This window comes from Talpa europaea (genome assembly GCF_964194135.1).
Source record: "Talpa europaea genome assembly, chromosome: 10".
In the NCBI taxonomy this organism is placed as follows: domain Eukaryota; kingdom Metazoa; phylum Chordata; class Mammalia; order Eulipotyphla; family Talpidae; genus Talpa; species Talpa europaea.
The window spans coordinates 44,994,010-45,018,420 of record NC_140077.1 but is presented as its reverse complement, the minus strand read 5'-3'; the positions used below and the strand labels follow the sequence as shown (position 1 = coordinate 45,018,420).

The 24,411-nt window shown below is 42.0% G+C and overlaps 1 protein-coding gene across 2 annotated transcripts in view; it reads left to right on the top strand.

Annotated features, from left to right (window-relative positions):
* STOX1 (storkhead box 1) overlaps positions 1–23,319 on the top strand; it is a gene marked incomplete at its 3' end in the record, with an annotated part of 47,146 nt that extends 23,827 nt beyond the window's left edge. The window contains exons 2-4 of one of the 2 annotated variants that reach the window (XM_084245066.1): positions 15,132–15,284; positions 17,066–19,409; positions 22,786–23,319. In XM_084245066.1, coding sequence (XP_084101192.1) covers positions 15,132–15,284; positions 17,066–19,409; positions 22,786–22,933 — 2,645 coding nt within the window. The remainder of the gene's footprint in view (positions 1–15,131; positions 15,285–17,065; positions 19,410–22,785) is intronic. The other variant, XM_084245067.1, reaches the window with a different exon arrangement.
* Positions 23,320–24,411: the final 1,092 nt, after the last annotated feature.

Below are 24,411 nucleotides of genomic sequence, written 5' to 3'. Positions count from 1 at the left end.
GTGTGTTCTGGGGTAGAAAGCCACATCATGTGTGTTTATGACGTTATGATGTCAAGGAGAACGCTCTCCCACCTGCTATTACCATAGGACCCACTTCTTGCTGGAGCACAGGGCCTCTGCTGGGCTCATTCTTCCACCACAGACCCAGCCGCAGAGTCCTGGGCCTGGGAGAATCCAAGCTCTTTCGGACTGAATGTAACTTTCTTCAACAAATGGCGGGGATCACCCAGCCCTGAAATGTAAGTGGGGTTAGTCATTACTTGCCTCTAAGTCCTGAGTTAATCATCCATTGATGTTAATAGTGATACTGACTTATTGGCTCCCTTTCACAAGACTTCCTTTCAGGAGAGTGAAAGGCACCCTATCCCGGGGGCTGTAATTGTAGATGCCCATTTTGAGAGTGAGCTGTACAGCTGTGGCAGTTCTTATCTTCCCATATGTGATTTCAACATGCAATAAGGAAATCCTCCCTCATCCAGAGGACGGTGCCCACTGTAACCTTTTTAGTACAGATTTCCCGAAGCAGTTAAAAATTAGCAATACTAGCTCAGGCTTCTGTACCTTGTTTTTTTCATGGAATGTCCAAACTTGATATGATATGGGTAAAACAGCAGGAGCCCCGACAGTTTTTCAGTAAACACCCATTACAGTGGCATTCTAGCTTCTCAGCAATAGCAGCCTTTTCAGTAGACTGAAATAAAAGCAGCCAAGTGGGTATAAAATCCAGAAACTTGAATCAAGCTCTGGGCAAGACCTTTTGCCCACAGCAGAAATTAGGAGCAAAAAATGTCAAATGTCTTTGGCTAAGCCTTTTGTTTAGAGATGTGTTTTTTTTTTTTTTTTTTGAAGCAGGTTTTTTTTTTTAAATAATAAATTTTATTTTTATATTCCCCCATACAATTGCAACCCCCCCATTCTGACCCCAATCCCTCCCCTCCCGCCTCCCACCTCCCAAAAAGTGTCTCTGGTTCATAGTTTTTTGTTGATTTTGATTTTCACTTTCTTATAGTTATTCATTTTCCTGGTCCCTTATTTAAGTTTTCTAGATTCCTGAAGCAGGTTTTTATTTATTTATTTATTTTTAAAGATTTATTTATTTATTTATACAAGCACTGGCTACAGTCAGAAGCATGGGAGGGTGAGAGAATTCACCAGAGCCAGAGCGGGGAGCAGAGCAGGCAGAAGGACCGAAGTACACTGCTGAGGGGAGCAGCGGGCGGCAGGAGAGGTCTGCGCGCCATGTGGGACCCTCCTCCAGTGGCTGGGGAGCAGCCGGGGATCGAACCGGCGCTGCAGAGGCTGTGGGCAGCTTTGCAACCCAGCGATCAACCGCTGCTCCACCGGGGAGGCCCTAGAGATGTGTTTTGTTCCAGATTATAGAAAACCTTCTAAAAATGGCATGAACAAATGAGGGTAGATTTGTCTCAAAATTAGAAGTTTGGAGGCATGTAGCATGGGACTCTCATGGCAGCTCAGCAAAGGTGGCAGACACCTGGGCTCACTCTCCCCATTTTGCCTTTCTTAGTGGATAGTCTTTTTTTTTTTTTAAAGATTTATTTATGCATACAAGAACTGGGGTACAGGCCAGAGGTGCTGGAGGTGAGAGGTTTCACCAGAGACAGTGGGGAGCAGAACAGGTGAATCTACTGAGATACACTGCTGAGGGGAGCAGCGGGTAAGACAGGAGAGGTCTGCTGCACCATGTGTGTCACCTTCCTGGCCAGGTATAGAACTTATGCTGCAGTAGTTGTGGATAGCTCCATAGTGCTAAAGCTTAACTACCCTTGCGCCACCAGGGAGGCCCCTAGTCTTTTGACTCATGCTTGTCACCTCATGATCACAAGATAGCTATATCCTTTTCAAGATCCAGGCTGAAAGGAATACCCAGGAGAATGAAAGGATAAAAAAGAAACGACCTTTTCCTTGTGAGCCTCCTTTCTTAGTAGTGAAAGTTGACTCTGTTTATCTTATTGGCCCCACTTGTCCACTGATTTTATTTTTTTTAAAAGATTTCTTTTTAGGGGGCTTTCCCTGGTGGCACAGCGGTTGATCGCTGGGTTGCGAAGCTGTCCGCAGCCTCTGCAGCGCCAGTTCGATCCCTGGCCACCGGCGAGGGTCCCACATGGCACGCAGACCTCTCCTGCCGCCCGCTGCTCCCCTCAGCAGTGTACTTCAGTCCTTCTGCCTGCTCTGCTCCCTGCTCTGGCTCTGGTGAATTCTCTCACCCTCCCGCGCTTCTGACTGTACCCAGTGCTTGTATGAATAAATAAATAAATATATATATATATTTTTTATGGCATGTTTTTCTTTATTTGTTTGCTTGTTTTTTTTTTTTGTTTGTTTTTGTTTATACATGCACTGGGCATAGTCAGAAGCGCGGGAGGGCGAGAGAACTCACCAGAGCCAGAGCGGGGAGCAGAGCAGGCAGAAGGACCGAAGTACACTGCTGAGGGGAGCAGCGGGCGGCAGGAGAGGTCTGCGCGCCATGTGGGACCCTCCTCCGGTGGCCGGGGAGCAGCCGGGGATTGAACCGGCGCCACAGAGGCTGCGGGCAGCTTCGCAACCCAGCGCTCTACCGCTGTGCCACCGGGGAGGCCCTAAATAAATAAATATTTTTTTTAAAAAAAATATTTCTTTTTAGGGCCTCCCCTGGTGGCGCAGCGATTGAGCGCTGGGCTGCGAGGCTGCCTGCAGCCTCTGCAGCGCCGGTTCGTTCCCTGGCCACCGGCGAGGGTCCCACATGGCACGCAGACCTCTCCTGCCGCCCGCTGCTCCCCTCAGCAGTGTATTTTGTCAGTCTGCCTGTTCTGTTCCCCGCTCTGGCTCTGGTGAATTCTCTCACCCTCCCGCGCTTCTGACTGTACCCAGTGCTTGTATGAATAAATAAATAAATATTTTTTTTAAAAAAAATATTTCTTTTTAGGGCCTCCCCTGGTGGCGCAACGATTGAGCGCTGGGCTGCGAGGCTGCCTGCAGCCTCTGCAGCGCCGGTTTGTTCCCTGGCCACGGGCGAGGGTCCCACAAAAAAAAAAAAAAAAGATTTCTTTTTATACAAGAGCTGGGGTACAGGCCAGATGCCCGGAGGGTGAGAGGATTCACCAGAGACAGAGCAGGGAGCAGAACAGGCAGACCGATGAAACACACTGCTGAGGGGAGCAGCGGGCATGGCAGGAGAGGTCTGCCACGCCATGTGGGTATCTCCCCGGCAGGCTGGGAATCAAACCCATGCTTCAGAGGCTGCGGACAGCTAGCTTCACAGTGCTGCGCTCAACCCGCTGCACCACCGGGGAGGCCCTGTCCACTGATTTTAATTGAAGCTGAGAAATTTCCTGCCTCTACACTAGAGGAAGGCAAGGGGATGGTGACTGGGAATGTATTTTGAATGTGTAGACTGTATGTGCTGATACCTGCCTTAAGAACACATAATACAATATTTCTGAATAGGGCAGGTTGCTCAGAGTGCCTCTCAGAAACAAATCAGGGCTAACAGTAGCTTTACCAACATAAATTCTTTTCTCCTAAACGAGACAGTCATGGTCAGGACTGGTGTTTCATCCACTAGCCTATGGGGATTGGAAAATGAAAAGTCTGGATTGACTAAGAAATCCATCCATGTGCCTAACCAGTGCCTGACAAGAAAAATATGAAGTACAAATAAAGACATAAACAAGGGATGATCAAGTTTAATATTCCTGATTTGGGAAAAAGAATTATGAAGTACTACTATTGATATATCAAATTTCATTCATGTACTTAGGATATTTCCCCATAGTAACCTTCCAGCCAGATATTGTTGTTTATATTGAATAGTTGAAGTCATTAATGCTCAAGGAAGGCACAGCGTCAGTAAGTGGAACTGGGGGATTTGAGCCCAGTTCTGCCTGACCAATTTCAGAGCTCTCTTTATGACCCTGTGCTGCCTTAGGAATCCCAAGACCCAACAGGGGTACATCTGGCTCTTCTTCCTCATGATGGTCCTAGACAGATGCCCACAAACTTCTGAGAGTGGCGTTCAGGAGAGGAACCCAGGAATACTGAGTCCCAGTGCTATCAACTGTAGCCCTCATGTTGAGTTGCGATGGCCTCCAACCACTGCTCTTCCATTAAAATCAGAGCCCTTTGAGGGCAAGGATCATGTCCTGCTCACTGTTATATCCCCAGTAACTGGCATAAAGTAGGTACTCAATAAATATTTGCTGAATAAGGTATGATTTTGAAGGACTATGCTATTTTACCAATTTACAGTGATTGCCTAAGGCTAAAGCATGGTGGTGACCACTGGGCTAAAGTCTCTAACTGGTCCTTATAGGAATGAGAATATGTTTTTAACTTGTGGGATCAGAAAACAATTCATGACAGAGTCAGTCAGCATTTGAGCCAGTCTTAAATCAGGATTTTGGAACACTGAAGTATGGGGAAGAATGTTTTAGGTGAAGGAAACAAGGACAAGGTCAAAGATATGAGAAGGTACAGACTATTCAGAGAGAGGCCAATTTGCGTGGGGAGGTCACAGCTGAACAATAATAGTAAATTTTACTTGGAAAAGAGGGATTGTTATCAAATATGATTGGGAAATACTGTATTAAATAGACTGTTGTTTGTTACAGTTCTCAGAGCCTTTAATAAGGCTGAGTCTAAGCAGCATTTCTCAAACATTTGACCTTGGGATCCCTTTTTCTTGCAAAACATATGATTGAATGAAATGTTGCACAGACATATTTTGGGAAATATTGATCTAGCTTAGTCCCATATTTACAGACAAGGAAACTGAGACTCAGAGAAGAGAGGTGGCTTACTCAGATCACAGAGCAGAACCTGGATTAGAGTCCCCATCTGATTACTTGACTCCAGTGAAAGGCTTATTTGTGACTATGTGTATATTAAGGATGACTTCTTCATTACAGGGAGCCTGGTATTCAAACAACAACCGTGGTGTTAAGTCTTCCTTCCTCCTCAGATTTGTACAGTGGTATCTTACATTCATCATCATCACTCTGAGTAGAGATCTGAGCTGTTAGTCACATATGTCTGACAGTCATTGCTTGTTTGACTTCCACAATCTTGGGAAGAAGGTTCATATTAAATCAGTCCCAGGTTTACCTGGAGAGCAAAGAAAGAATGGTCTCCTGCACAGCCATTTTTAAGGGGCTACAGAGACGATAGCAGTTTGACACCTCAGTTTATGGACACCCAACGATGTTCACTCTGAATCTCTGAAACCTGTGACCATGTTAATCTGACTTTGCAAAAGAGACTTTACAGATGTAAATGGGTTATGGGTTTTAGGGAGATGATTCTCGATTATCTGGGTAAGCCCAATCTAATGACCTGAACCCTTAAAAGCAGAGAACTTCCTCTGGCTGGAAGCAGAATCAAAGCAATAAAAGGGCAAGTCAGAGTCAAAGTGTGAAAGAGACTCCGTGGTGTCTTTGAAGATGTAGGGGGCAACATACAAAAATGTAGGTGATTTTAAATCGCTTTAAGTTAAGTAGATGTGCCTGTCTGACAGGCGTCAAGGGAATCGGGACCTGAGTCCTGTCTTTCAATCCACAAGGAACTGAATTCTGCCAAAAGCCTGAGTGAGTGTAGTAGCAGGTCCTTTCCCAGAGCCTCCAGTTAGAGGCAGGGCTGCGAGACCTGGCGAGGAGGAGCCGCTCCAGCCTCCCGAGCTTCTGACCTGCAGACTGTGAGATAGTCAGCAGTGCAGTTTTAAGTCAGTTCACTTATGGTAATTTATTCTGACAGCTCTAGAAAACTCACACCTGGGTGAAGTCAGTAACATATCCAAAGGGAAGGCTTGAAGGGAAGAGAGGTTAGGAAAGGGCAGCACAGGCCTGAAAGACTTTGGGGCTAAGTGTGAATGAGTTTTAGGGTTTTGAAAGACCAAGTGGTTTGGGTTATTCACATAGTTCCCTCTCAGTTAGATATCTCTGTCGCTCTACCCAAAATGAGGGTGGTAGACAAGGGGGATGGATGCTGGGAGCTCAACGGGCTTCCTGAAGTGGGGCCACCTCTGTCCTTTCTTCCATACCCATATACTGACAAACATCAAATCATGGGTCCTCTGTCATAATTGACCCAAGGCCTCTGCATTACAACTGGTATTATTAGTTCATGTATTACTTGAAAAGAAAGGGACCTTTAATTTACTAATCCTGACAGGTTGCAGGGTGGCCATTAAAGAAGGTAGCACTAAGGACTCCTGCTGTTGAATGGCCTAGCTTCTGAGGGAAGCCTTTAGCTTTTCAACAGAGGGCATTTCCCAGAAGGGGAGCCGTTTGTCTAGGGCCCCAAAATAAACATCACTGTGCTTAAGAAAGGATTTCAGCTTCCATGGGAGATAACCCTTAGATCTCCAGCCAGTTTCTGAGTCTTGGTACTCTTTTGTTTCTAAATGTGGAGGAAAGTGTTTGCATTCTTTTATTTTACTCAAATAAAAGGAGACATGAAGAGGGGCTTGGTTTTGTGGTCTGAAACCTTTCTTCCTTTTGTTTCCATTTTGTGTGATTTTCTGAACCTATTTGAAGTTATAACACAATAGATCTAATTAAAACCATGGAAATTTTTTGCACAGCATCTTATCTCTGATGAGATGCATATTGTGACAAAATACTTTCATTATTAAAGGTTCAGGCTAATTTTAGTGTTAAAAATTTTTGGAAATTCTGTACTGGATAAAAGTACAGTTCAAAATCAGGAAGGCTACTTGAATTACTTTGAACAAAACATCCTATTTATTGAACTTGAGTGTATCTACAGGCTGTTTTAATCATTCTCTACTGTCATCTCTAATGCCAGTAGAAGATACCTTTCCCACAGTCTGATTCAATACAGGAGCCCAAAAAGATGGTCTCAGATTTCATGTGTCCAGGTAATTAGCTGAGTTTGAGTGTCTCGGTTAAACTGTTTGAAGGTCAATAATGCATGAATTTCTGGCAGATTGCCTAGCACAGAGTTCATAAACCACTTGTTAAAAGAACTAAACATTTTTATAAATGGAAAATTTTGTGTCTTAAACATGAAATAAGTAATGTTAGAAATAGATTTGCCTAGAATTTAATTTTGTGGCAAATTTGTGTTTTGTTATAACACAAAAAAAATTCTGATGCAAAAGCTTTCCAAATTTCTTTTTTTTTTTTAAATTATTTATTTATACAATCACTGGGTACAGTCAGAAGCGCGGGAGGGTGAGAGAATTCACCAGAGCAAGAGCGGAGAGCAGAGCAGGCGGACTGATCAAATACACTGCTGAGGGGAGCAGTGGGCGGCAGGAGGGGTCTGCGCACCATGTGGGACCCTCACCCGGTGGCCGGGGATCGAACCGGCGCTGCAGAGGCTGCAGGCAGCTTCGCAACCCAGCGCTTAACCACTGCGCCACCTGGGAGACCCAGCTTTTCAAATTTCTGAAGAAATCTTTCCTGTTTTCATATTCGGTAACACAGTCTCATATGGACCTTAAAATCAAATTCAAGTGCCTTTAACTAGAATGTCAGAATTTAAAATCCATGAGGGGCCCTCAGAGTTTGGTTAGGTGCCGAGAAAACATAAGATAAATGTAGCTATTGCATGATAGTTCGTTTTCCTCCCAAAGGTAAATGATTTCTTTTCTTTTTTTGTGTGTAAAAGTTTAATGAGGTCCCTGAAATTCAATGAGAACATTTAAATATCAACATAAAGACACTCAATTTCGATAATGCTGCTTTTCCTTCAAGGCTTTTTTCAGTGATAAAGCAAATGGGGTTGGGTAAGGCAGATTGTAATATGATTTTGGGTCTGCCCTTCTTACTTGGTGAGCTGGGCAACACGCTGTCTTTAAATTGGGCTATTTCATTTATTTATTTATTTATTTAAAGATTTATTTATTTATACATAAAAGAACTGGGGTACAGGCCAGAGGTGTGGGAGGTGAGAGGATTCACAAGAGACAGAGTGGGGAGCAGAACAGGCGGACTGACTGAAATACACTGCTGAGGGGAGCAGAGGGCGAGACAGGAGAGGTCTGAAGCACCCTGTGGGTAGCTCCTGGCCGTCCTGGGCTTGAACTTGTGCTGCAGAGGCTGTGCATAGCTTCATAGGGCTGTTGGGCTTGTTTTAACTTTACTAAAGCTTCTAACTGATACTCTGTAAACAGTTGAAGATTTAGGAGTCCAGTGTCCCGTGTTTGAGGAGTTCTCTAGTACCACAGTTCTTGGGGAGGGTTGGTTTGAATTATTCCAACTGCCCTGTCTAGTGAAAGGCAGTCTTGCTGTGTCAGGTTTATCATGGAGGTACCTCTTGCTATTTCATATTGAAACAGGAATATTTGTGTCTTGTGCACTGCTCAGGAAATGGCTCTTTTCAGCCACTTTGTGATAGAAAATGTCCAAGGTAGAATATTCTGGAGATCTTCTCCCTGAGGCTTATGTGTCCTGACAAAGAAATCAATTTCTTTTCCTCTGAATTTTTTTTAAAGATTTATTTATTTATGCATACAGGAACTGGGGTACAGGCCAGAGGGGTGGGGGTGGTGGTGAGAGGATGTACCAGAGACAGAGTGGGGAATAGAACAGGCAGGTTGACTGAAATACACTGCTGAGGGGAGCAGCGGGCGAGACAGGAAGGGTCCACTGTGCCATGTGGGTAGCTCCCTGGCTGGGGATTGAACTTGTGCTGCAGTGGCTGTGGATAGCTTCATAAGTTGTGTCTTAACCCCTTGCGCCACCAGGGAGGCCATTCCTCTGAATTTTGATGAGGTCTTTCTTTGCACAAGACTACTTGTTGAGCTACTGTCACCAGCTCCAGTAGCCAGCCGCTGGCTCTTGGGCACTGCTCTTGTGGGCCAGGGGCTTTCTAGGCCACTGTCATTAGTAGGCAACACGAGCAGGTAGTGATTTCTTGGGGTTATAAGAATTTTTGCCTATCACACAGGAAGCTGACATTAGTCGTAGTTTTAGGATCTTAATCTTCTAGGGGCCTGCTCTGTACTTTACTGGATGTCATCACTGTTGCTGATCAGGCAGCTACATACTTGCTGCATGCATTTCATTTGCCTTGTACTATTTGTTTTTTTTCCCCCAAAAGTGGACTTTTAAAGAATAATTGTATTAAAACATCATTCTTTTATCATAATTTGTAAATTAAAAATCTGCATACCAACTAAATCCTTTGGGAGTATAGCAAGATATCAATAAATTTATAAAAACATCCTTTGCAGAAAAGGTAGCATTGAATGTAGCCCACATAGATCTATACAGTTCTACTTTCTTGGTATTTTTTGTAAAATCAGTCTTTCAGCCTAAATACTTTTCCCATTTCCGCAGCACCAAGAGTACAAGACTATATAAACAGAGAAAACATTGTTGTGAACTGTTTACTAAGAGGCCCCTAGCCTCTTTTAGCTCTGATCCCTGCTCCAGCTCAAGGGTCAAAGGTCCACAGCAAGCCTGGACTTAAGGGCCCTTCAATTACTGCAGAGTTGAGGAATAGCAGAGGGGCTGGCCTTCTCCTGTTGTGAAATCTGGTTACATCTGTAAGTGGGATCATCTACACAGAAAGTTAAATTTTGTGTTTTAACTGTATTCAAAAAACAAAAGTGAAATACAATAACTGAAACAAACTGTGGATATAACTTAGAATTCCTGTAGCTATCCCAAATGTTTCCCATATCAGGGTTCACCATGCATTCCTGCACAAAAACCTCCTGATTTATGCACCTGAAGATGTATCTTAGCAACAGCTGTAAGGGAAAAGCACCCTGAGAAACTCTCTAGGCTGTGTCTAGAGTGAATTCCAAAGCAGAGGTTAAATGTGATTTTACATGTTCTCTAAAAGGCAGTTGACATGCAGTTATATTAATTTTAAACAGGGGGAAAAAGGCAATTTGTCTTCCCAGCTGATAGATTTGTTTACTCTTAAAATACACATCCCCACATCTCGGTAGGAATTATGAAAAAATATTTCTGAGTGTGTTTTTGGATTTGGCAGTATTAGGATTCTGTGGGGGAAAAAAGGTTGTTTGGGATTTAAAATGTTCTGATAACAATTCTGCATCTTATATATTTCTGTTTGTTAACTAAAAGTGATACCTTTTTCTAAAAAAAAAAACTTTTTAATGACCTCTAAAAATAATTATTCTTTAATTTTTATTTTGAAATAATTATACAAGAGCTTGCAAAGAAATGTACAGGAACATCCCACATACCCCTCCAACTCCTCCAAGGCCCCTGAAAAATCTATTTGGACTATTTTCTTATGAAAAGAGGAAACAAGTTTAAGGTTTGAATTAGAAAATGGATTGTTTCATGTCTAAACCAAAAGCTTAGTGTAGATCTGAGTGTTGGACCCAGTGTAGCTTGTGTCTCTGGTGCAGAGGCGGGTGGCCATCAGCAGGGGTTGCGGCAGGGGCACTGGACTCACCCTGACTTTCTAGCTACTCATCTCTTTTGTATGACTCCTCCCTCCTGCCCATTACAAACTTCAAAGTGACTGGATTTAGGTGAGTGTAAGGTAATAATAGAGGATAGGGAGAAAGGAAAGGGAGCCATACTGAGTATAGGAATTTGTCTGTATACATACAGCATAGGCTACGTGTTAACACTGTGATGAATAATCTTTTTTCTTTGAACTAAAACTCTTGTTTTGAACTGAGAGTCTTTTTTTTTTTTTTTAAGGAAAGCACCATAGCTCACCTCTGACAGTGTGATCATTCTTTTTTTTTTTTTTTAAAGATTTATTTATTTATTTATACAAGCATTGGGTACAGTCAGAAGCGCGGGAGGGTGAGAGAATTTACCAGAGCCAGAGCGGGGAGCAAAACAGGCAGATTGACGAAGTACACTGCTGAGGGGAGCAGCGGGCGGCAGGAGAGGTCTGCACCATGTGGGACCCTCCTCCGGTGGCCGGGGATCGAACCGGCACTGCAGAGGCGCGGGCAGCTTCGCAACCCAGCGCTCAACCACTGTGCCACCGAGGAGGCCCCCTGAACTGAGGGTCTTGCCCCAGTGATGCCTGAGGAAGTGTCAGACATTGATGCCATCACAAAAACAGGCTGTTTTCCCAAGCCCAGGAAAAAAAAAGATGTATCTGGGTGTAAAAGACCAAAAAGGTGACAACAAACTCCAGGGGCCAAACATGATGAAGACCAGGAACGCCAACTGTAATGGGCTATTCGGTTATAATTAACTCACTAGAAAAAAGCCAGCTTGATATGTCAGAACAGCTTTTTTGGGGTAAAATGTCTGCCTTTCTCTCAGATTGCTGGTTTTCTGTGAATAAAGTGCATCTTATAGGTTTAATTCCTGTCTCTGCTCATTGGCTTCTGGCAGTGACAGGCAGCCCAGCCCCAGCATTTCCAGCTACAATGAAGCTTAGAAGGTGTATTGTGTGGTGAGCAGAGTCATTTTAGGTTTTGCCTTCAACTATAATACTCTAGCCATTATCTTTCTGGGAGAGGAGGCTGTTTTTTTGAATTAAGGAATGTTAGTGCACATCAAGGAGGGAGGCACTTAACTGTTTTGAGAGATGAGGAGCTTAAAGTCTTTTGCTTTAAGCACAGAATTTTGTTAAATATTTGAAATTGTACTTTAATTCTATATTTTTTTGGTTAAGGAGGAAGATGAAAGAGAAGAATGTAAATCTCAGATGCAGAGAGAAAAAAGAAAGGCAAAGAGAATGAAGATAGGCAAAGAAGCTTATTACTGTTAGCTCAAAGGTAGAGTTTCTAGGAGGATTTTGAGTTTTAGACCAGTTAATGGCCTACTTGGGCCATACGTTTCATAGCAACATCTCTTACCACTGCCTTTTGAAATGCTAATTATTAGCCATTCATCCTAGCTTCTCAAAATGGCATAGGTATTCAAGTGTCACCCGATGGGATAGCCACAACCACACCAAGAGATCCTTCCCTAGACTGTAAGAGAAGACAGCAATTCTGCTGTGACCTTCCAAAGCTGGGGATGCCCCAGCCTGCCACATACAGAAATTTAACTAAACAAGGAGAGGACCAATGTGAAGTATAACAGCAAACTGCTTATCAGTTTCCTTAAGGAAGCCCATTACCTTCGTGCAGATACAATAAATACTATGTACCACTTATCAGCTTTGGCGATAACTCTTCATATCAACCCTTATCACCTTCCCTCCGCATCAACAACCAGTGTAACATGCACTGACTTTTCTCCTGTCAATCATATAGACTCAACTGCAGAGTATAGCCACATTTTCTCAACTCTTTGTCTTCCTTCTGGCTATACCCGACTGCCCCCAACCCTAGGCAGCACAAGGGCCACGTTTGTTGAATGATTAGCTACTTAGCCATGTCTGTCATTAACACTCCGACCCTACCACTCCAAAGAGCGGTACTCAGGACTACAGCATGGACAGCACCTGGGAGGTTGTTAGAAATGCAGAATCACAGGCTCCAGTTCAAACCTTCAGAGTCAGAATCTGCACATTAGCACACCCCTCTGGTGATTCACTTAAGCACATTAAAGCCCTGGAAGCACCCTTGGCTTTCTCATCCTTTCCCACTCCACATTGCCATTTCTTCTTCCACTGACCATACTCAAGTTCCTTCATATTCACTTTTTATTCCCTAGTACATGCACAAAACAGTTCCTCAGACCCTCCTTCCCTTCCAACTCCTCATCCCCAACTTTTTCTTTCCCCATTCCTGTCCTCTTTCTCCCTGTTCAACTCGACAGAGATCAGATGATCTTGTTTTGCTGATATTTTTCCTTTTATGCCCCAATGTATTTCTGGTCTTATGCCACCCTCTATTTTTTCCAATCTCAGAGGATCTTCCTTATTTCTAAGATAGTTCTTCTGCCTGTGCCATTTATACATCTTCCCTTTTCCTCCCTTTGGGATCTCCCTGTCTTACAGGTCTTCTCTCTCCCAGAATCATTTCTGTCATCTCCACTAAACCCTTTCTCTTTGCATCTCAATGTGCATAAATCTTTTAAGAGAATCACAACATAGACCCACAGATTCATTTGATCCTCCTTCCTTCTGGTTTGTATGCTATTTATTCTTTCACAGATTTCTCAAATGATATAGAAGAGTGGTTTCTCCCCTCACCCCCAGCCCCTCAGGAACAGTTGGCATTTGCGCAGAGATATTTTTGGTCACTGCAACTGTGGGAGCTGCTACTGTCATTTGGTGGGCAGAAGTGAAGGACACTATTCAGGATCCTACAGTGCACAAGACAGCATCTCCTGCCCCCAATAATTGTCTGGCTAGGGTTACCAACCATCCATGTTTGCCTTCAACTTTCTCCATTATAGCACCAAAAATCCTGTGTCCCAGGAAGCCCCTCAGTCCTGGATGTACTGGGATGGTTGGTTGCCTTATATCTGGCCCAAAATATCAAAAATGCCGAAGTTAAGAAATCCATCTCTAGATGCAAGATTCATTAACTTCATTTTTTTTCTGTCTCCCCTTCAATATGACATTTAATTTCTATGTTCCTTTCTACTGAAACATTATTTGAAAGTCACCTATGGTCACCTTCCAGTCATGACATCTAATGGCCTTTATTCCTCCTCTTTCAGCCTTTTTGATCTTTTTCAAGCATTTGACACTTCAAACTGACACTTTGAAGCCTTTTCCTCTCATATACTTCTCTCCCTCCTATCCTCATTACTGTGCCTTTTCGCTTTTTAAGTTGCTATTTCTACTATCTCTCTCTTTTTTTTTTTAAAGATTGATTGATTGATTGATTGATACATACAAGCACTGGGTACAGTCAGAAGCGCTGGAGGGTGAGAGAATTCACCAGAGCCAGAGCGGGGAGCAGAGCAGGCAGAAGGACCAACGCACACTGCTGAGGGGAGCAGCGGGTAGCAGGAGAGGTCTGCGCGCCATGTGGGACCCTCCTCCGGTGGCCAGGGAGCAGCCGGGGATCAAACCGGCACTGCAGAGGCTGCAGGCAGCTTGGCAACCCAGCGCTCAACCGCTGCACCACCGGGGATGCCCTATTTCTACTATCTCAAATGTAGATTTTCCTTCATTAGGGTTCCTTGTCTCTTTTACTAGAGAACATAATTCTTAGCTTCAGATCTCATCTTTATTAGTTGAATCCCATATCTCCTTCCTGAGTCCTAGTCTCTCATTTCTGGTTGATGGATGGATTCCCTTGCTGTCCAGAAGAATCTAGAACTAAACCTGAGTAGTGGCAGTTTAAGAAGATCATTTCCTATATTGGCAAGGAGGAAAGGAAAGGAAACGGTTTGGGTTTTACTTTTCAACCTTAGCTTCCACTTTGGTCCTCTGTCACCCTTCAGCTCCATGCAAGTGGGATAACTCTTCCATGCACTTAGCTACCTCTGCTTTCTTCTTTCCATGGTTTTGCTTCATGTCTTCTTACTCATTGGAAAACACTTCTGTCTTTTCCTTCTTCAGATCTTCCTGATCATTCCAATCAGAAAGTGTAGAATAATGAAAATATTGGATTGGGAATCAGAATACCCATTGCTTCTACTTTATTTAAAACCTTGGGATAATTACTTGATTTTTCTTTAGCTATATATAACTGCATACAAGAGCTGGGGTACAGGCCAGAGGTGCGGGAGGTGAGAGGATTCACCAGAGACAGAGCGGGGAACAGAACAGGCAGGCTGACTGAAATACACTGCTGAGGGGAGCAGTGGGTGAGACAGGAGAGGTCTGCTTCGCCATGTGGGTTGCTCCCTGGCTGGCCGGGGATCAAAATCGAGCTGCAGTAGTTGCGGACAGCTTCACCGTGCTGCGCTTAACCCCTTGTGCCTCCAAGGAGGCCTTATTTGTTATTATTAAGAAATACCCATCTCATGTTCACCTATCTCAGCTAAAATAAAAAGAAAAGGCTTTGAAAATGTGAATTGCCGAATAGTATTCTCTGGCTTTAACAGCACTTTGTGCCCTTCATATGGAAACTTACTATCTTTTGTTTGTAGTGACAAATACTACAAACTTTTTTAAAAATCAGGACCATAAATTAAACTCTTCCATAGTTTATATCATTATGCACATCATATTAACAGATTGCGTCAAGACCAGTGAAATAACTGCAATTCCAGCTGCTATTCAGTCTTTATTCATTAATTCTAAATATTGTAGACTGTATCAAATTTATCCCCTGTTCCTTTTTATATTTTTTTTTATCTTCAATATAGGTGATGTCTTTCCAGTGCAAATGAATCCGATAACTCAATCTCAGTTTATTCCTTTGGCTGAAGTTCTTTGCTGTGCTATATCTGATATGAATGCTGCTCAGATTGTAGTAACACAGGAATCACTATTGGAACATTTGGTGAAACATTACCCAGGTAAAGTAATAAGTTTCTCTTAATTAGCAGTTCATTGCATGTGTTTGGTTTCCATTTATAAATGATCTTAAGTATATGAATTAATTGGCAATATCCAATTTTATTTTAGAGGCGTAGCAGAAAAAGGCTTATATCAACAAATTATTTATTTCTATTTATTTATTTCTCTTTACTTTCCAGATGAACACTTTTAAAAATTATACTTATGACAAATAAATAAATCAAACTCTGTAGAAAGGAGTGCAAAGGTCATCTTTTCCCACATCATGTTCTTCTACTCACACTTTCCAGAAAAAGTGACTTTATTGTTCATAGTTTACATATTCTTCGTAAATTCTATTTGAATGTCTGTATCTTTTTTGAATCATTCTATATAAACCCTCTGCATCTTTCATTTTTAACTTGAAAACATACCTTGAAGGTCTATGTCACCATATACAGATCTAGCTCATTCTTTTCATGGCTGCATGATTTCCCAATGCATGATTTTTTATTTTTCCCATTAGAAAATGAAAATGCTGATTGTAGAAAAATTCCAAAAATATAGAAAAGTAATCACTCTTAGTACTATCACCCAAAGAAAACCAATTTAACATACTGTTATCATCTGGTTTTTCTTCTGCAAACATTTTTAACATTGTTTTCATAAACTAATTATTTTGAACCCTATTTGGAATAGGGAATTTCTTTTAAAATTGCTTGTTAGGGCCTTCCCTGGTGGTGCAGGTGGTTGAGTGCAGCACTGTGAAGCTGTCTGCAGCCTCTGCAGCGCCGGTTTGATTCCGGCCGGCTGGCAGGAATCCCACATGGTACGGCAGACCTCTCCTGTCTCTCCCGCTGCTCCCCTCAGCAGTGTGTTTTGGTTGGTTTGCCTGTTCTGCTCCCTGCTCTGTCTCTGGTGAATTCTCTCACCCTCCCGCGCATCTGGCCTGTACCCCAGTTCTTGTATGCATGCATAAATAAATCTTAAAAAAATAAAATAAAATTGCTTGTTACCTTTCCAGTTTGAAAACCCACTATAATTTTTTTTTTTTTATAGAGGCATGTTTTCTTTCTTTCCTTCTTTCCTTCTTTCCTTCCTGTTTATACAAGCACTGGGTACAGTCAGAAGTGCGGGAGGGTGAGAGAATTCACCAGAGCCAGAGCGGAGAGCAGAGCAGGCAGAAGGACCGAAGTACACTGCTGAGGGGAGCAGCGGGCGGCAGGAGAGGTCTGCGCGCCATGTGGGACCCTCCTCCGGTGGCCGGGGAGCAGCCGGGGATCGAACCGGCGCCGCAGAGGCCGCGGGCAGCTTTGCAACCCAGCGCTCAACCGCTGCGCCACCGGGGAGGCCCGAAAACCCACTATAATTTTGATGTGTTAGCTAGTTTGTCCTTAACACAAGCACAGACTGGCTTTCATTTTCTCTTTAGATTGCTTAATAAAATAGTTATGAGAATGTGGTTTTTTAAAAACTCCCGTGTTTGCGCTCAAGAACACTTTCCTTAATAAAATTTAAGTTTAGGTTTGTATAATTTAGTGTTTGTTTTTGCATGTATTCAGATTTTTTCTCTACTGAACAATAAACCTAGCCATATGTCTGTGTGTGAACCAAATTATATGCCTATTATTCAATTAAATTATGATTATTAGTGCTGCTTTGGCATTTTAATTATATATATTATGTTATAATTAACTTTGGGTTCATTGAGCAAAGTGTGATCATTTCTGACCTACTGATTTCATTAATTTAATAGTTCCTATTTCATAATCTGTCGGTATAAAATACTTGTTTGTTTTAGGCATTGCAATTCCATCTCAAGATATTCTTTATACCACTCTGGGAACTCTGATTAAAGAAAGAAAGATTTATCACACTGGAGAAGGATACTTCATAGTTACGCCTCAAACTTATTTCATCACAAATACAACTACCCAAGAAAATAAAAGAGTCCTATCAGATGAAAGTCATCCAATGCCAACTACCATTACGTATCTGGTGAGCATGGAGAGTTGTACAGAGTTAGCCAAGGAAAATGCTGCTCCTGTTTCCCATTGTCAGTCTTGCCAGTGCTTCCCTGATGTTTGCACTCAGCATGGACTGGAATCACCAGCTGCTGCAGAAGTGACTAGAAAAGGACAGAAAGGACTTGGGGAATCCAAGTGTTTGGTACAGAATCGAGCAGTTTCAGCGTCTGAAGAGAATCACATCTGTGAGACCACCAAACCGTTACCATGCACAAAAGATAGAGAAAAAGGCAAGAGGTTTGGCTTTAACCTCTTCTGGCGCAGTATATCCAGAAAGGAGAAGTCCAGAGCAGAGCACAGCAGTTTCTCTGCTCAATTCCCACCAGAGGAATGGCCTGTTCGAGATGAAGATAACTTGGACAATATCCCTCGAGACATTGAACATGAGATAATCAAACGCATTAATCCCATTCTGACTGTTGACAACTTAATCAAACATACAGTCCTAATGCAAAAATATGAAGAACAGAAAAAATATAATAGTCAGGGCACATCCACTGATATGCTGACAGTCAGACATAAATATCCTTCAAAAGAGGGAGTTAAGAAAAAACAGAGCAGATCTGCAAAGCCTCGAAGGCGGGGCCATACTCGGAGGGACAGACACAAATCCAGGAGTCAGGCAGGTGAGCCTCAGCCTGGAAGCATTAGACTAGAGAAACACCCCAAGCTCCCTGCTACACAACCCAGCTCTAGAATTAAAAGCCCAAATGAAGCACTTCAGAAACCACTTGGTGAGAGTTCATCAGTGCTAGCTTCCCATTTGATTTACAAAAAGAGAATCAGCAATCCTTTCCAGGGTTTGTCTCCCCGAAGGAACCCAATAACCAAAGGTCACAAACTCCAGAAGACTAGTGATCTGAAACCCTATCAGATTGGACCAAAGGGAAAACCTTTCCAAAGAGTAAGGTGTTTGGAGTCCTCAGGAATGTTTGCAAGTGAAGCCAAACAGCCATATGCTGAACAATGTAATGAGGAAATGAAAGTAGAACCCACTTATTTGGCTAACTCAACAGTCAAATCTAACAATGATGACTTTAGAGATCACCTCTTAAGTTACCCCCAGTGTAGTGTTTTGCAAAATGATAGTACATGCTGTTCCTTTAGGGAAGGCATGTTGGGATATCATGGATATAGTGGAGAAAATGAGGTAGCCCCTGAAATTTTGAGAAAATGTTATACTCACTTTGTCACTTTAGGGGAGATGAAAGAAACACAGCATATCCTGCCAGTGCGCGCTTCCTCCTCTTTAGACCAAACACCCTCTGCTTGTGAATTAGTTGATAAAACAACACACCAGTTTCAAAAGCTTGGTCTTTTGGATTACCCAGTTGGTGCAAACCAAGTGGGACAACCCCAGAGACAAGATAGAGATTCAGAAGAAGAATTAATGACAAAGGCGTTTGTCCCGGACACAGAGGCCGCATGTCTAGAAAATGAAAGACTTGACCAGACCTTGTATCAGAATGAAGTGGAAGATGAGGATGGTGCCTGCAGTTCATTATATCTAGATGAGGATGACTTCTCTGAGAATGATGACTTATGTCAAGTGCAGCCTGGGCACATTCAGTATTCCTGCAGAGATGGACGCAAGTGGAATCATTTAGGAAAACAGATCACCCAAAGATCTCTGACTGAGCACAGTAGCAATATACATAGTTTCGAGCCTCAGGTCCTTAGAGGAAATGAATGTTACTCACCCACTGGACTGCTCACTAATCCCAGTGAAAGCCAAAAACCTAATCTCTCCACTGAAAGCTGTGGCCTCAATTCCGGGACCCAGTCCAGTTTTAACTATGAAGAGGCGTGCAGTGTTGCTCAATGTGTACCAGCCTCAGCCCCTGCTGATGGAAGTATGTTTGATTACTATAGCACAAGAAAAGTCAGTTCTGGGGCTGAAACCCTACAAGACTCTGTTGGTGACACAGGAGAAAAAGCAGCTAGCTGGAGTCAGGGTTCTCAGAATCAGGAAATGAGAACACAGTTCACACAAAAGTTAGAACTTTTTAAAACTTCACATATGCAAGTGTTGGCTCAGGATATCCAACATGAACACAGCCACTTGGAAGGAACAGAAAATCATAGCATGGCGGGAGATAGCGGAATAGATTCTCCACGGTAAGTACACCTCGAAGTGATCAGCTACTACTATCACACAGAAATTATTAAAATCAGGAGCATATTGAGTTCCCTACTGGGAGATTCTTGAGCAAACTATGACACAATTTGTCTGTCCTTATTGAATAAATTGTATATACATTTTATATAGAATAGGATAAAATAAATTTTTAATGTGGACCAAAATTTGATTGTTCCACTACCACTAATTTTGAATTATTTCAAAAATTTGGATGACACTGCTATAAACCAAGCACTTCCTGAACTGAGGATTGAACATTTTCACTTATATACCTGGACAGAGATAGGTTGAGAAAGAGCTTCATTACTTTCCACTAATATTTTCCATGCCAGTTTGTTTCAATAACATTGTTCATATTATAAAAGTGATATGGGCACAATAGAATACTTGAGAAGCCTTGAGAAGTATTTTTAAAAAACACCTACAATCACCCTACCATCTAGATAGGCATTTTTAAAAGTCCTTTTTATTTGGTGTATCAATGACTTCAATTTGAACAATAGGTCTTTGTGTTTTGTTTATTGAACTCATGCCGTTAAAACTATATTGTATGTTGCTTTTTTTCAATTACTATCATATATATTCCCCTTGTTTTTAAATAGTTTTCAAAAAGATGTCATGTTAATATTTGGTATATGTATTTATTATTTTTTATTATGTAAAATTATTGTGTACCTCCTTTTGAAGAAGTAAAACAATACAGAAATGAAAAAGTAAAACTAGAAGTCTTCATTCCCCAACCTTTTCTATTCCCATTTCATAAAAGTGACCTAAACATTGTTTACTTTCAGACTTTTTTCCTGTGCATTTATAAATATATTTTAAAACAACAAATCACATAGAGCCATGACTTTCTTTTTTCACCCAACATATCATATCCTGCAATCAACATGTGTAGATGCAGCTCATTTTTAATGGTTATTTATTAGTATTCCATTATGTGGTTATTTACATAACCATTATTTCCCTTCCTTTGACATCAGGTTGTTCCTAAAAATTTTACTATAATAAATCGATCTGTAGTGAATTGACTTAACTTATAGATATTTGCTTAATTACTTAGGCTAAATTCCTGAAAGTCTGCATTTTTTTTTTAGATTTATTTTTTATTTTTATTTATTTATTTAATTTATTTATACAAGCACTGGGTACAGTCAGAAGCGTGGGAGGGTGAGAGAATTCACCAGAGCCAGAGCGGAGAGCAGAGCAGGCAGAAGGACCGAAGCACACTGCTGAGGGGAGCAGCGGGCGGCAGGAGAGGTCTGCACGCCATGTGGGACCCTCCTCCAGTGGCCGGGGAGCAGCTGGGGATCGAACCGGCGCCGCAGAGGCTGCGGGCAGCTTCGCAACCCAGTGCTCAACCGCTGCGCCACCGGGGAGGCCCAAGTCTGCATTTTTAAAGCACGTTTTTATTTTTCTTGGAGAACAAGATCTTTTCTGTTTAAAAAAAAAATGTTCAATTCATATTAAGTCTTTAACAAGTATCAAAATATATTGTTTCCAAAAGCAAACAACTGTGGTATAAAACAGTAAGCCAACAGTTTCTTGTCTTTAACTCTCCCAATAAACAAAACAAAAAAATCCCGAAACTGTTCAGGGACATTACTCCTTGATGTGTATCCTCTAGACTTTTAACTTGTGAAATCTTGAGACATGTCTTAAAAGTTGCTTACAATGTAGTTTGCGTGAAAGGTTTATTTATTTATTTTTTAATTTATTTTTATTTATTTATTAAAGATTTATTTTATTTATTTATCCATACAAGAGGTGGGGTGTAGACCAGAGGTGAGTGGGGGAGGGCAAGATTCACCAGAGACAGGGTGGGGAGCAGAACAGGCAGATCTACTGAAACACCCTGGTGAGAGGAACAGTGGGCGAGACAGGAGAGGTCTGCTGTGACATGTGGGTAAGCTCCCTTGGTGGGAATTGAACTGGTGCTGCAGTGGCTGCTGATAGCTTCATAGTGCTGAGACTTAACCCTTGCCCCACCAGGAGGTTTATAACAGTAATTACCTAAGCTATCTAGAGAAAAAGGAAGGAAATATAACATTATAAAGATTGGGGAGAAGAGAGGAACAAGAAATTGTTGCTACTGGAAGTTTACAATTTACTTGGAGAAAAACAACACACAAATTGAATTTAAGGACAAAACTGCCAAAGAGATGTGGAATTAATAGTGATGAACTGATTGTGTGGGGGAAGAATCACTGGAGGACACATTTTGGAGACATATCTTAATGGAGAAGTGATGGGGAGGACAAAGGTGGAAGAGGCAAAATGTCAAAAGTGAAATGCCCAAAAAACAGTAGTGTAACTCGGTTGAAGCAAGGCAGACATGTTAGACAAGGAACTAACAGAGCATCCAGCTCCTTGTAAAGGAATATTGTCAATATGAAAAACATTATCGTTGGCTTTTCTCTCTAGTATGACTTCTCAAAAAAAAAATAATGATTAAGAAATAAATTACCAGGGTTTCCCTGGTGGCCTATTGCTTAAGTCTCCATGCTACCACCATGAAGGCCTGAGTTTGATCCCCAGCCAGGGAGCCAACCCATATGGTGCAACAGACCTCTCCTGTCTCACTGCTCCCCTTAGCAATGTGTTTCAGTAGATTCGCCTCTGCTGCTTCCCACTCTGTCTCTGGTAAATCCTCTTACTCCCCCACCTCTGGCCTGTACCCCAGTTCTTCTACACAAATAACTAAAATCTTGAAAAAAAAAAATTACCCCAGGAGAGGTACTGGTCACCTCAGTTATATAGGAGTTTTTTATGGAACTTGTTTTTGAGTATAATCTACTTGAAATTGAATCTGAGAACAGATGTTTTTCAGAAAAATCTGAGAGTCTTAGAAAGCATCTGTCAAATAATTGAGATGCTATTGCAAAAAGCCTCTAAAATGTAAAGAGTGGGGGCCTCCCTGGTGGTGCAAGGGGTTAAGACACAGCCCATGAAGCTATCTGCAGCCACTGCAGCAAGGGAGTCTGATCCCCAGGCAGGGAGGTGATCAACATGGCACAGCAGATCTCTCTTGTCTCACCCATTGCTCCCCTCACAGTATATTTCAGTAGATCTGCCTGTTCTACTCTCTGCTCTGTCTCTGGTGAATCCTCTCAACCCCCAGACCTCTAGTCTGTACCCAAGTTCTAGTATGCATAAACAAATAAACCTTTAAAAATAAAAAATAAATAAAATGTAAAGAGCACTGGTTTTGTGAAGGCTAGCTTATTTGGTAAGTGTACCTTAGTGTTAATAAATGTTCCATTGCTTCAAAATAACTAATAAAGGTATAATGCCTTGACTAGAGATCCAGGTCCCTTTTTAAGGCAATAATTCTGTTATTTTTAATATCTTTAGGACACAAAGTCTGGCATCTAATAATTCAGTCATTTTGGATGGACTAAAAAGAAGACAGAATTTTCTGCAGAACTTTGAAGGCACAAAGAACAGTCAAACACTTACACCCAATTCTTTACTACAACTAACTCCAGTTATAAATGTTTAGTTCTTATTTTTCTTTTGGAAGCTTTTGTAAAAATGTACAGCATCAGGGCCTCCCCTGTGGCGCAGCGGTTGAGCGCTGGGTTGCGAAGCTGCCCGCGGCCTCTGCAGCGCCGGTTCGATCCCCGGCTGCTCCCCGGCCACCGGAGGAGGGTCCCACATGGCGCGCAGACCTCTCCTGCCGCCCGCTGCTCCCCTCAGCAGTGTACTTCGGTCCTTCTGCCTGCTCTGCTCCCCGCTCTAGCTCTGGTGAATTCTCCCACCCTCCCGTGCTTCTGACTGTACCCAATGCATGTATAAACAAAACAAACAAACAAATAAATAAATAAAAGCATGCCTCTATTAAAAAAAATTAAAAAAAAAAATGTACAGCATCAATACTGTTTTAATTAACTGAGTATGTAAGAATTCTCTAAAGCCAAGCATATGTGCTATTAATCTTTTTTCCTTCTCTTTACCTTTATTTATTATTATTTTTAATTTTTTAAAATTTTCTTACATCATAAGTCATCTTTCTATAGTTATTGTTCCCCTTAGGTGTGGTCTTCCCCATGCTATTAATTTCATTACATATTTTGTTCTAGTTACTAGCTTTTCTCTTTTTTTAACATTAAAGCTTTTTAAGCTAATTTTACTATGAATTTATTGGGAATACATAGATTGTTTGCAATAAAAATATATTGAACCATTTGTTTTCTTTCCAATTAAATGTAATATTCAGACACTCTTTGGTTTCTCACATTCACAACTTCACCTGGCAGTGAATTTCTCTATGCACATTACTACTGAGTTCTTATGTTAAGTGAATCTCCCCAGAATTCAATATAAAAATCCAGAAAATAGTGTTTTGGGGCTACATGGACATTTTGTTTGCAGCTAATGTCTTATCATTATCCAAGGATTTATATAGGTGTGTTGGGTACTTTGCAACAAGCATTCTTTCCATCCAGGCATTGCTGCCAAGGATCTTCTCTGCAGTCAGCTTGAACTCTCAACAAATGGCTCCACATTGAGACTGACAATGTCCAAAATACCTGTGGCAGTAGGTATCCTCCTCTGCTATTTCCCTGGTTTGAACTTCCCACATTTAAGGCTCTCTCGAGAGCATGACAATGAGAAATCAGTATGTTCTCATGTGGTAGAGATAGACAGGAAGGCATAAGAGTTATAAAAAGACTTGAGGGCCTCCCTGGTCCTAATCCCCACAAGGGATTAGGACACAACCTATGAAGCTCTCCGCAGCCACTGTAGCACAAGTTCCATCCCCGGCCAGGGAGCTACCCACATGGTGCGGCAGACCTCTCCTGACTCTCCCACTGCTCCCCTCAGCAGTGTATTTCAGTCATTCCACCTGTTCTGCTCCCTGCTCTGTCTCTGGTGAATCCTCTCACCCACCCACGCCTCTGGCCTGTGCCCCAGTTCTTGTATGCATAAATAAATAAATCTTAAAAAAAAAAAGACTTGACTGAAAAGGAAGTTCTG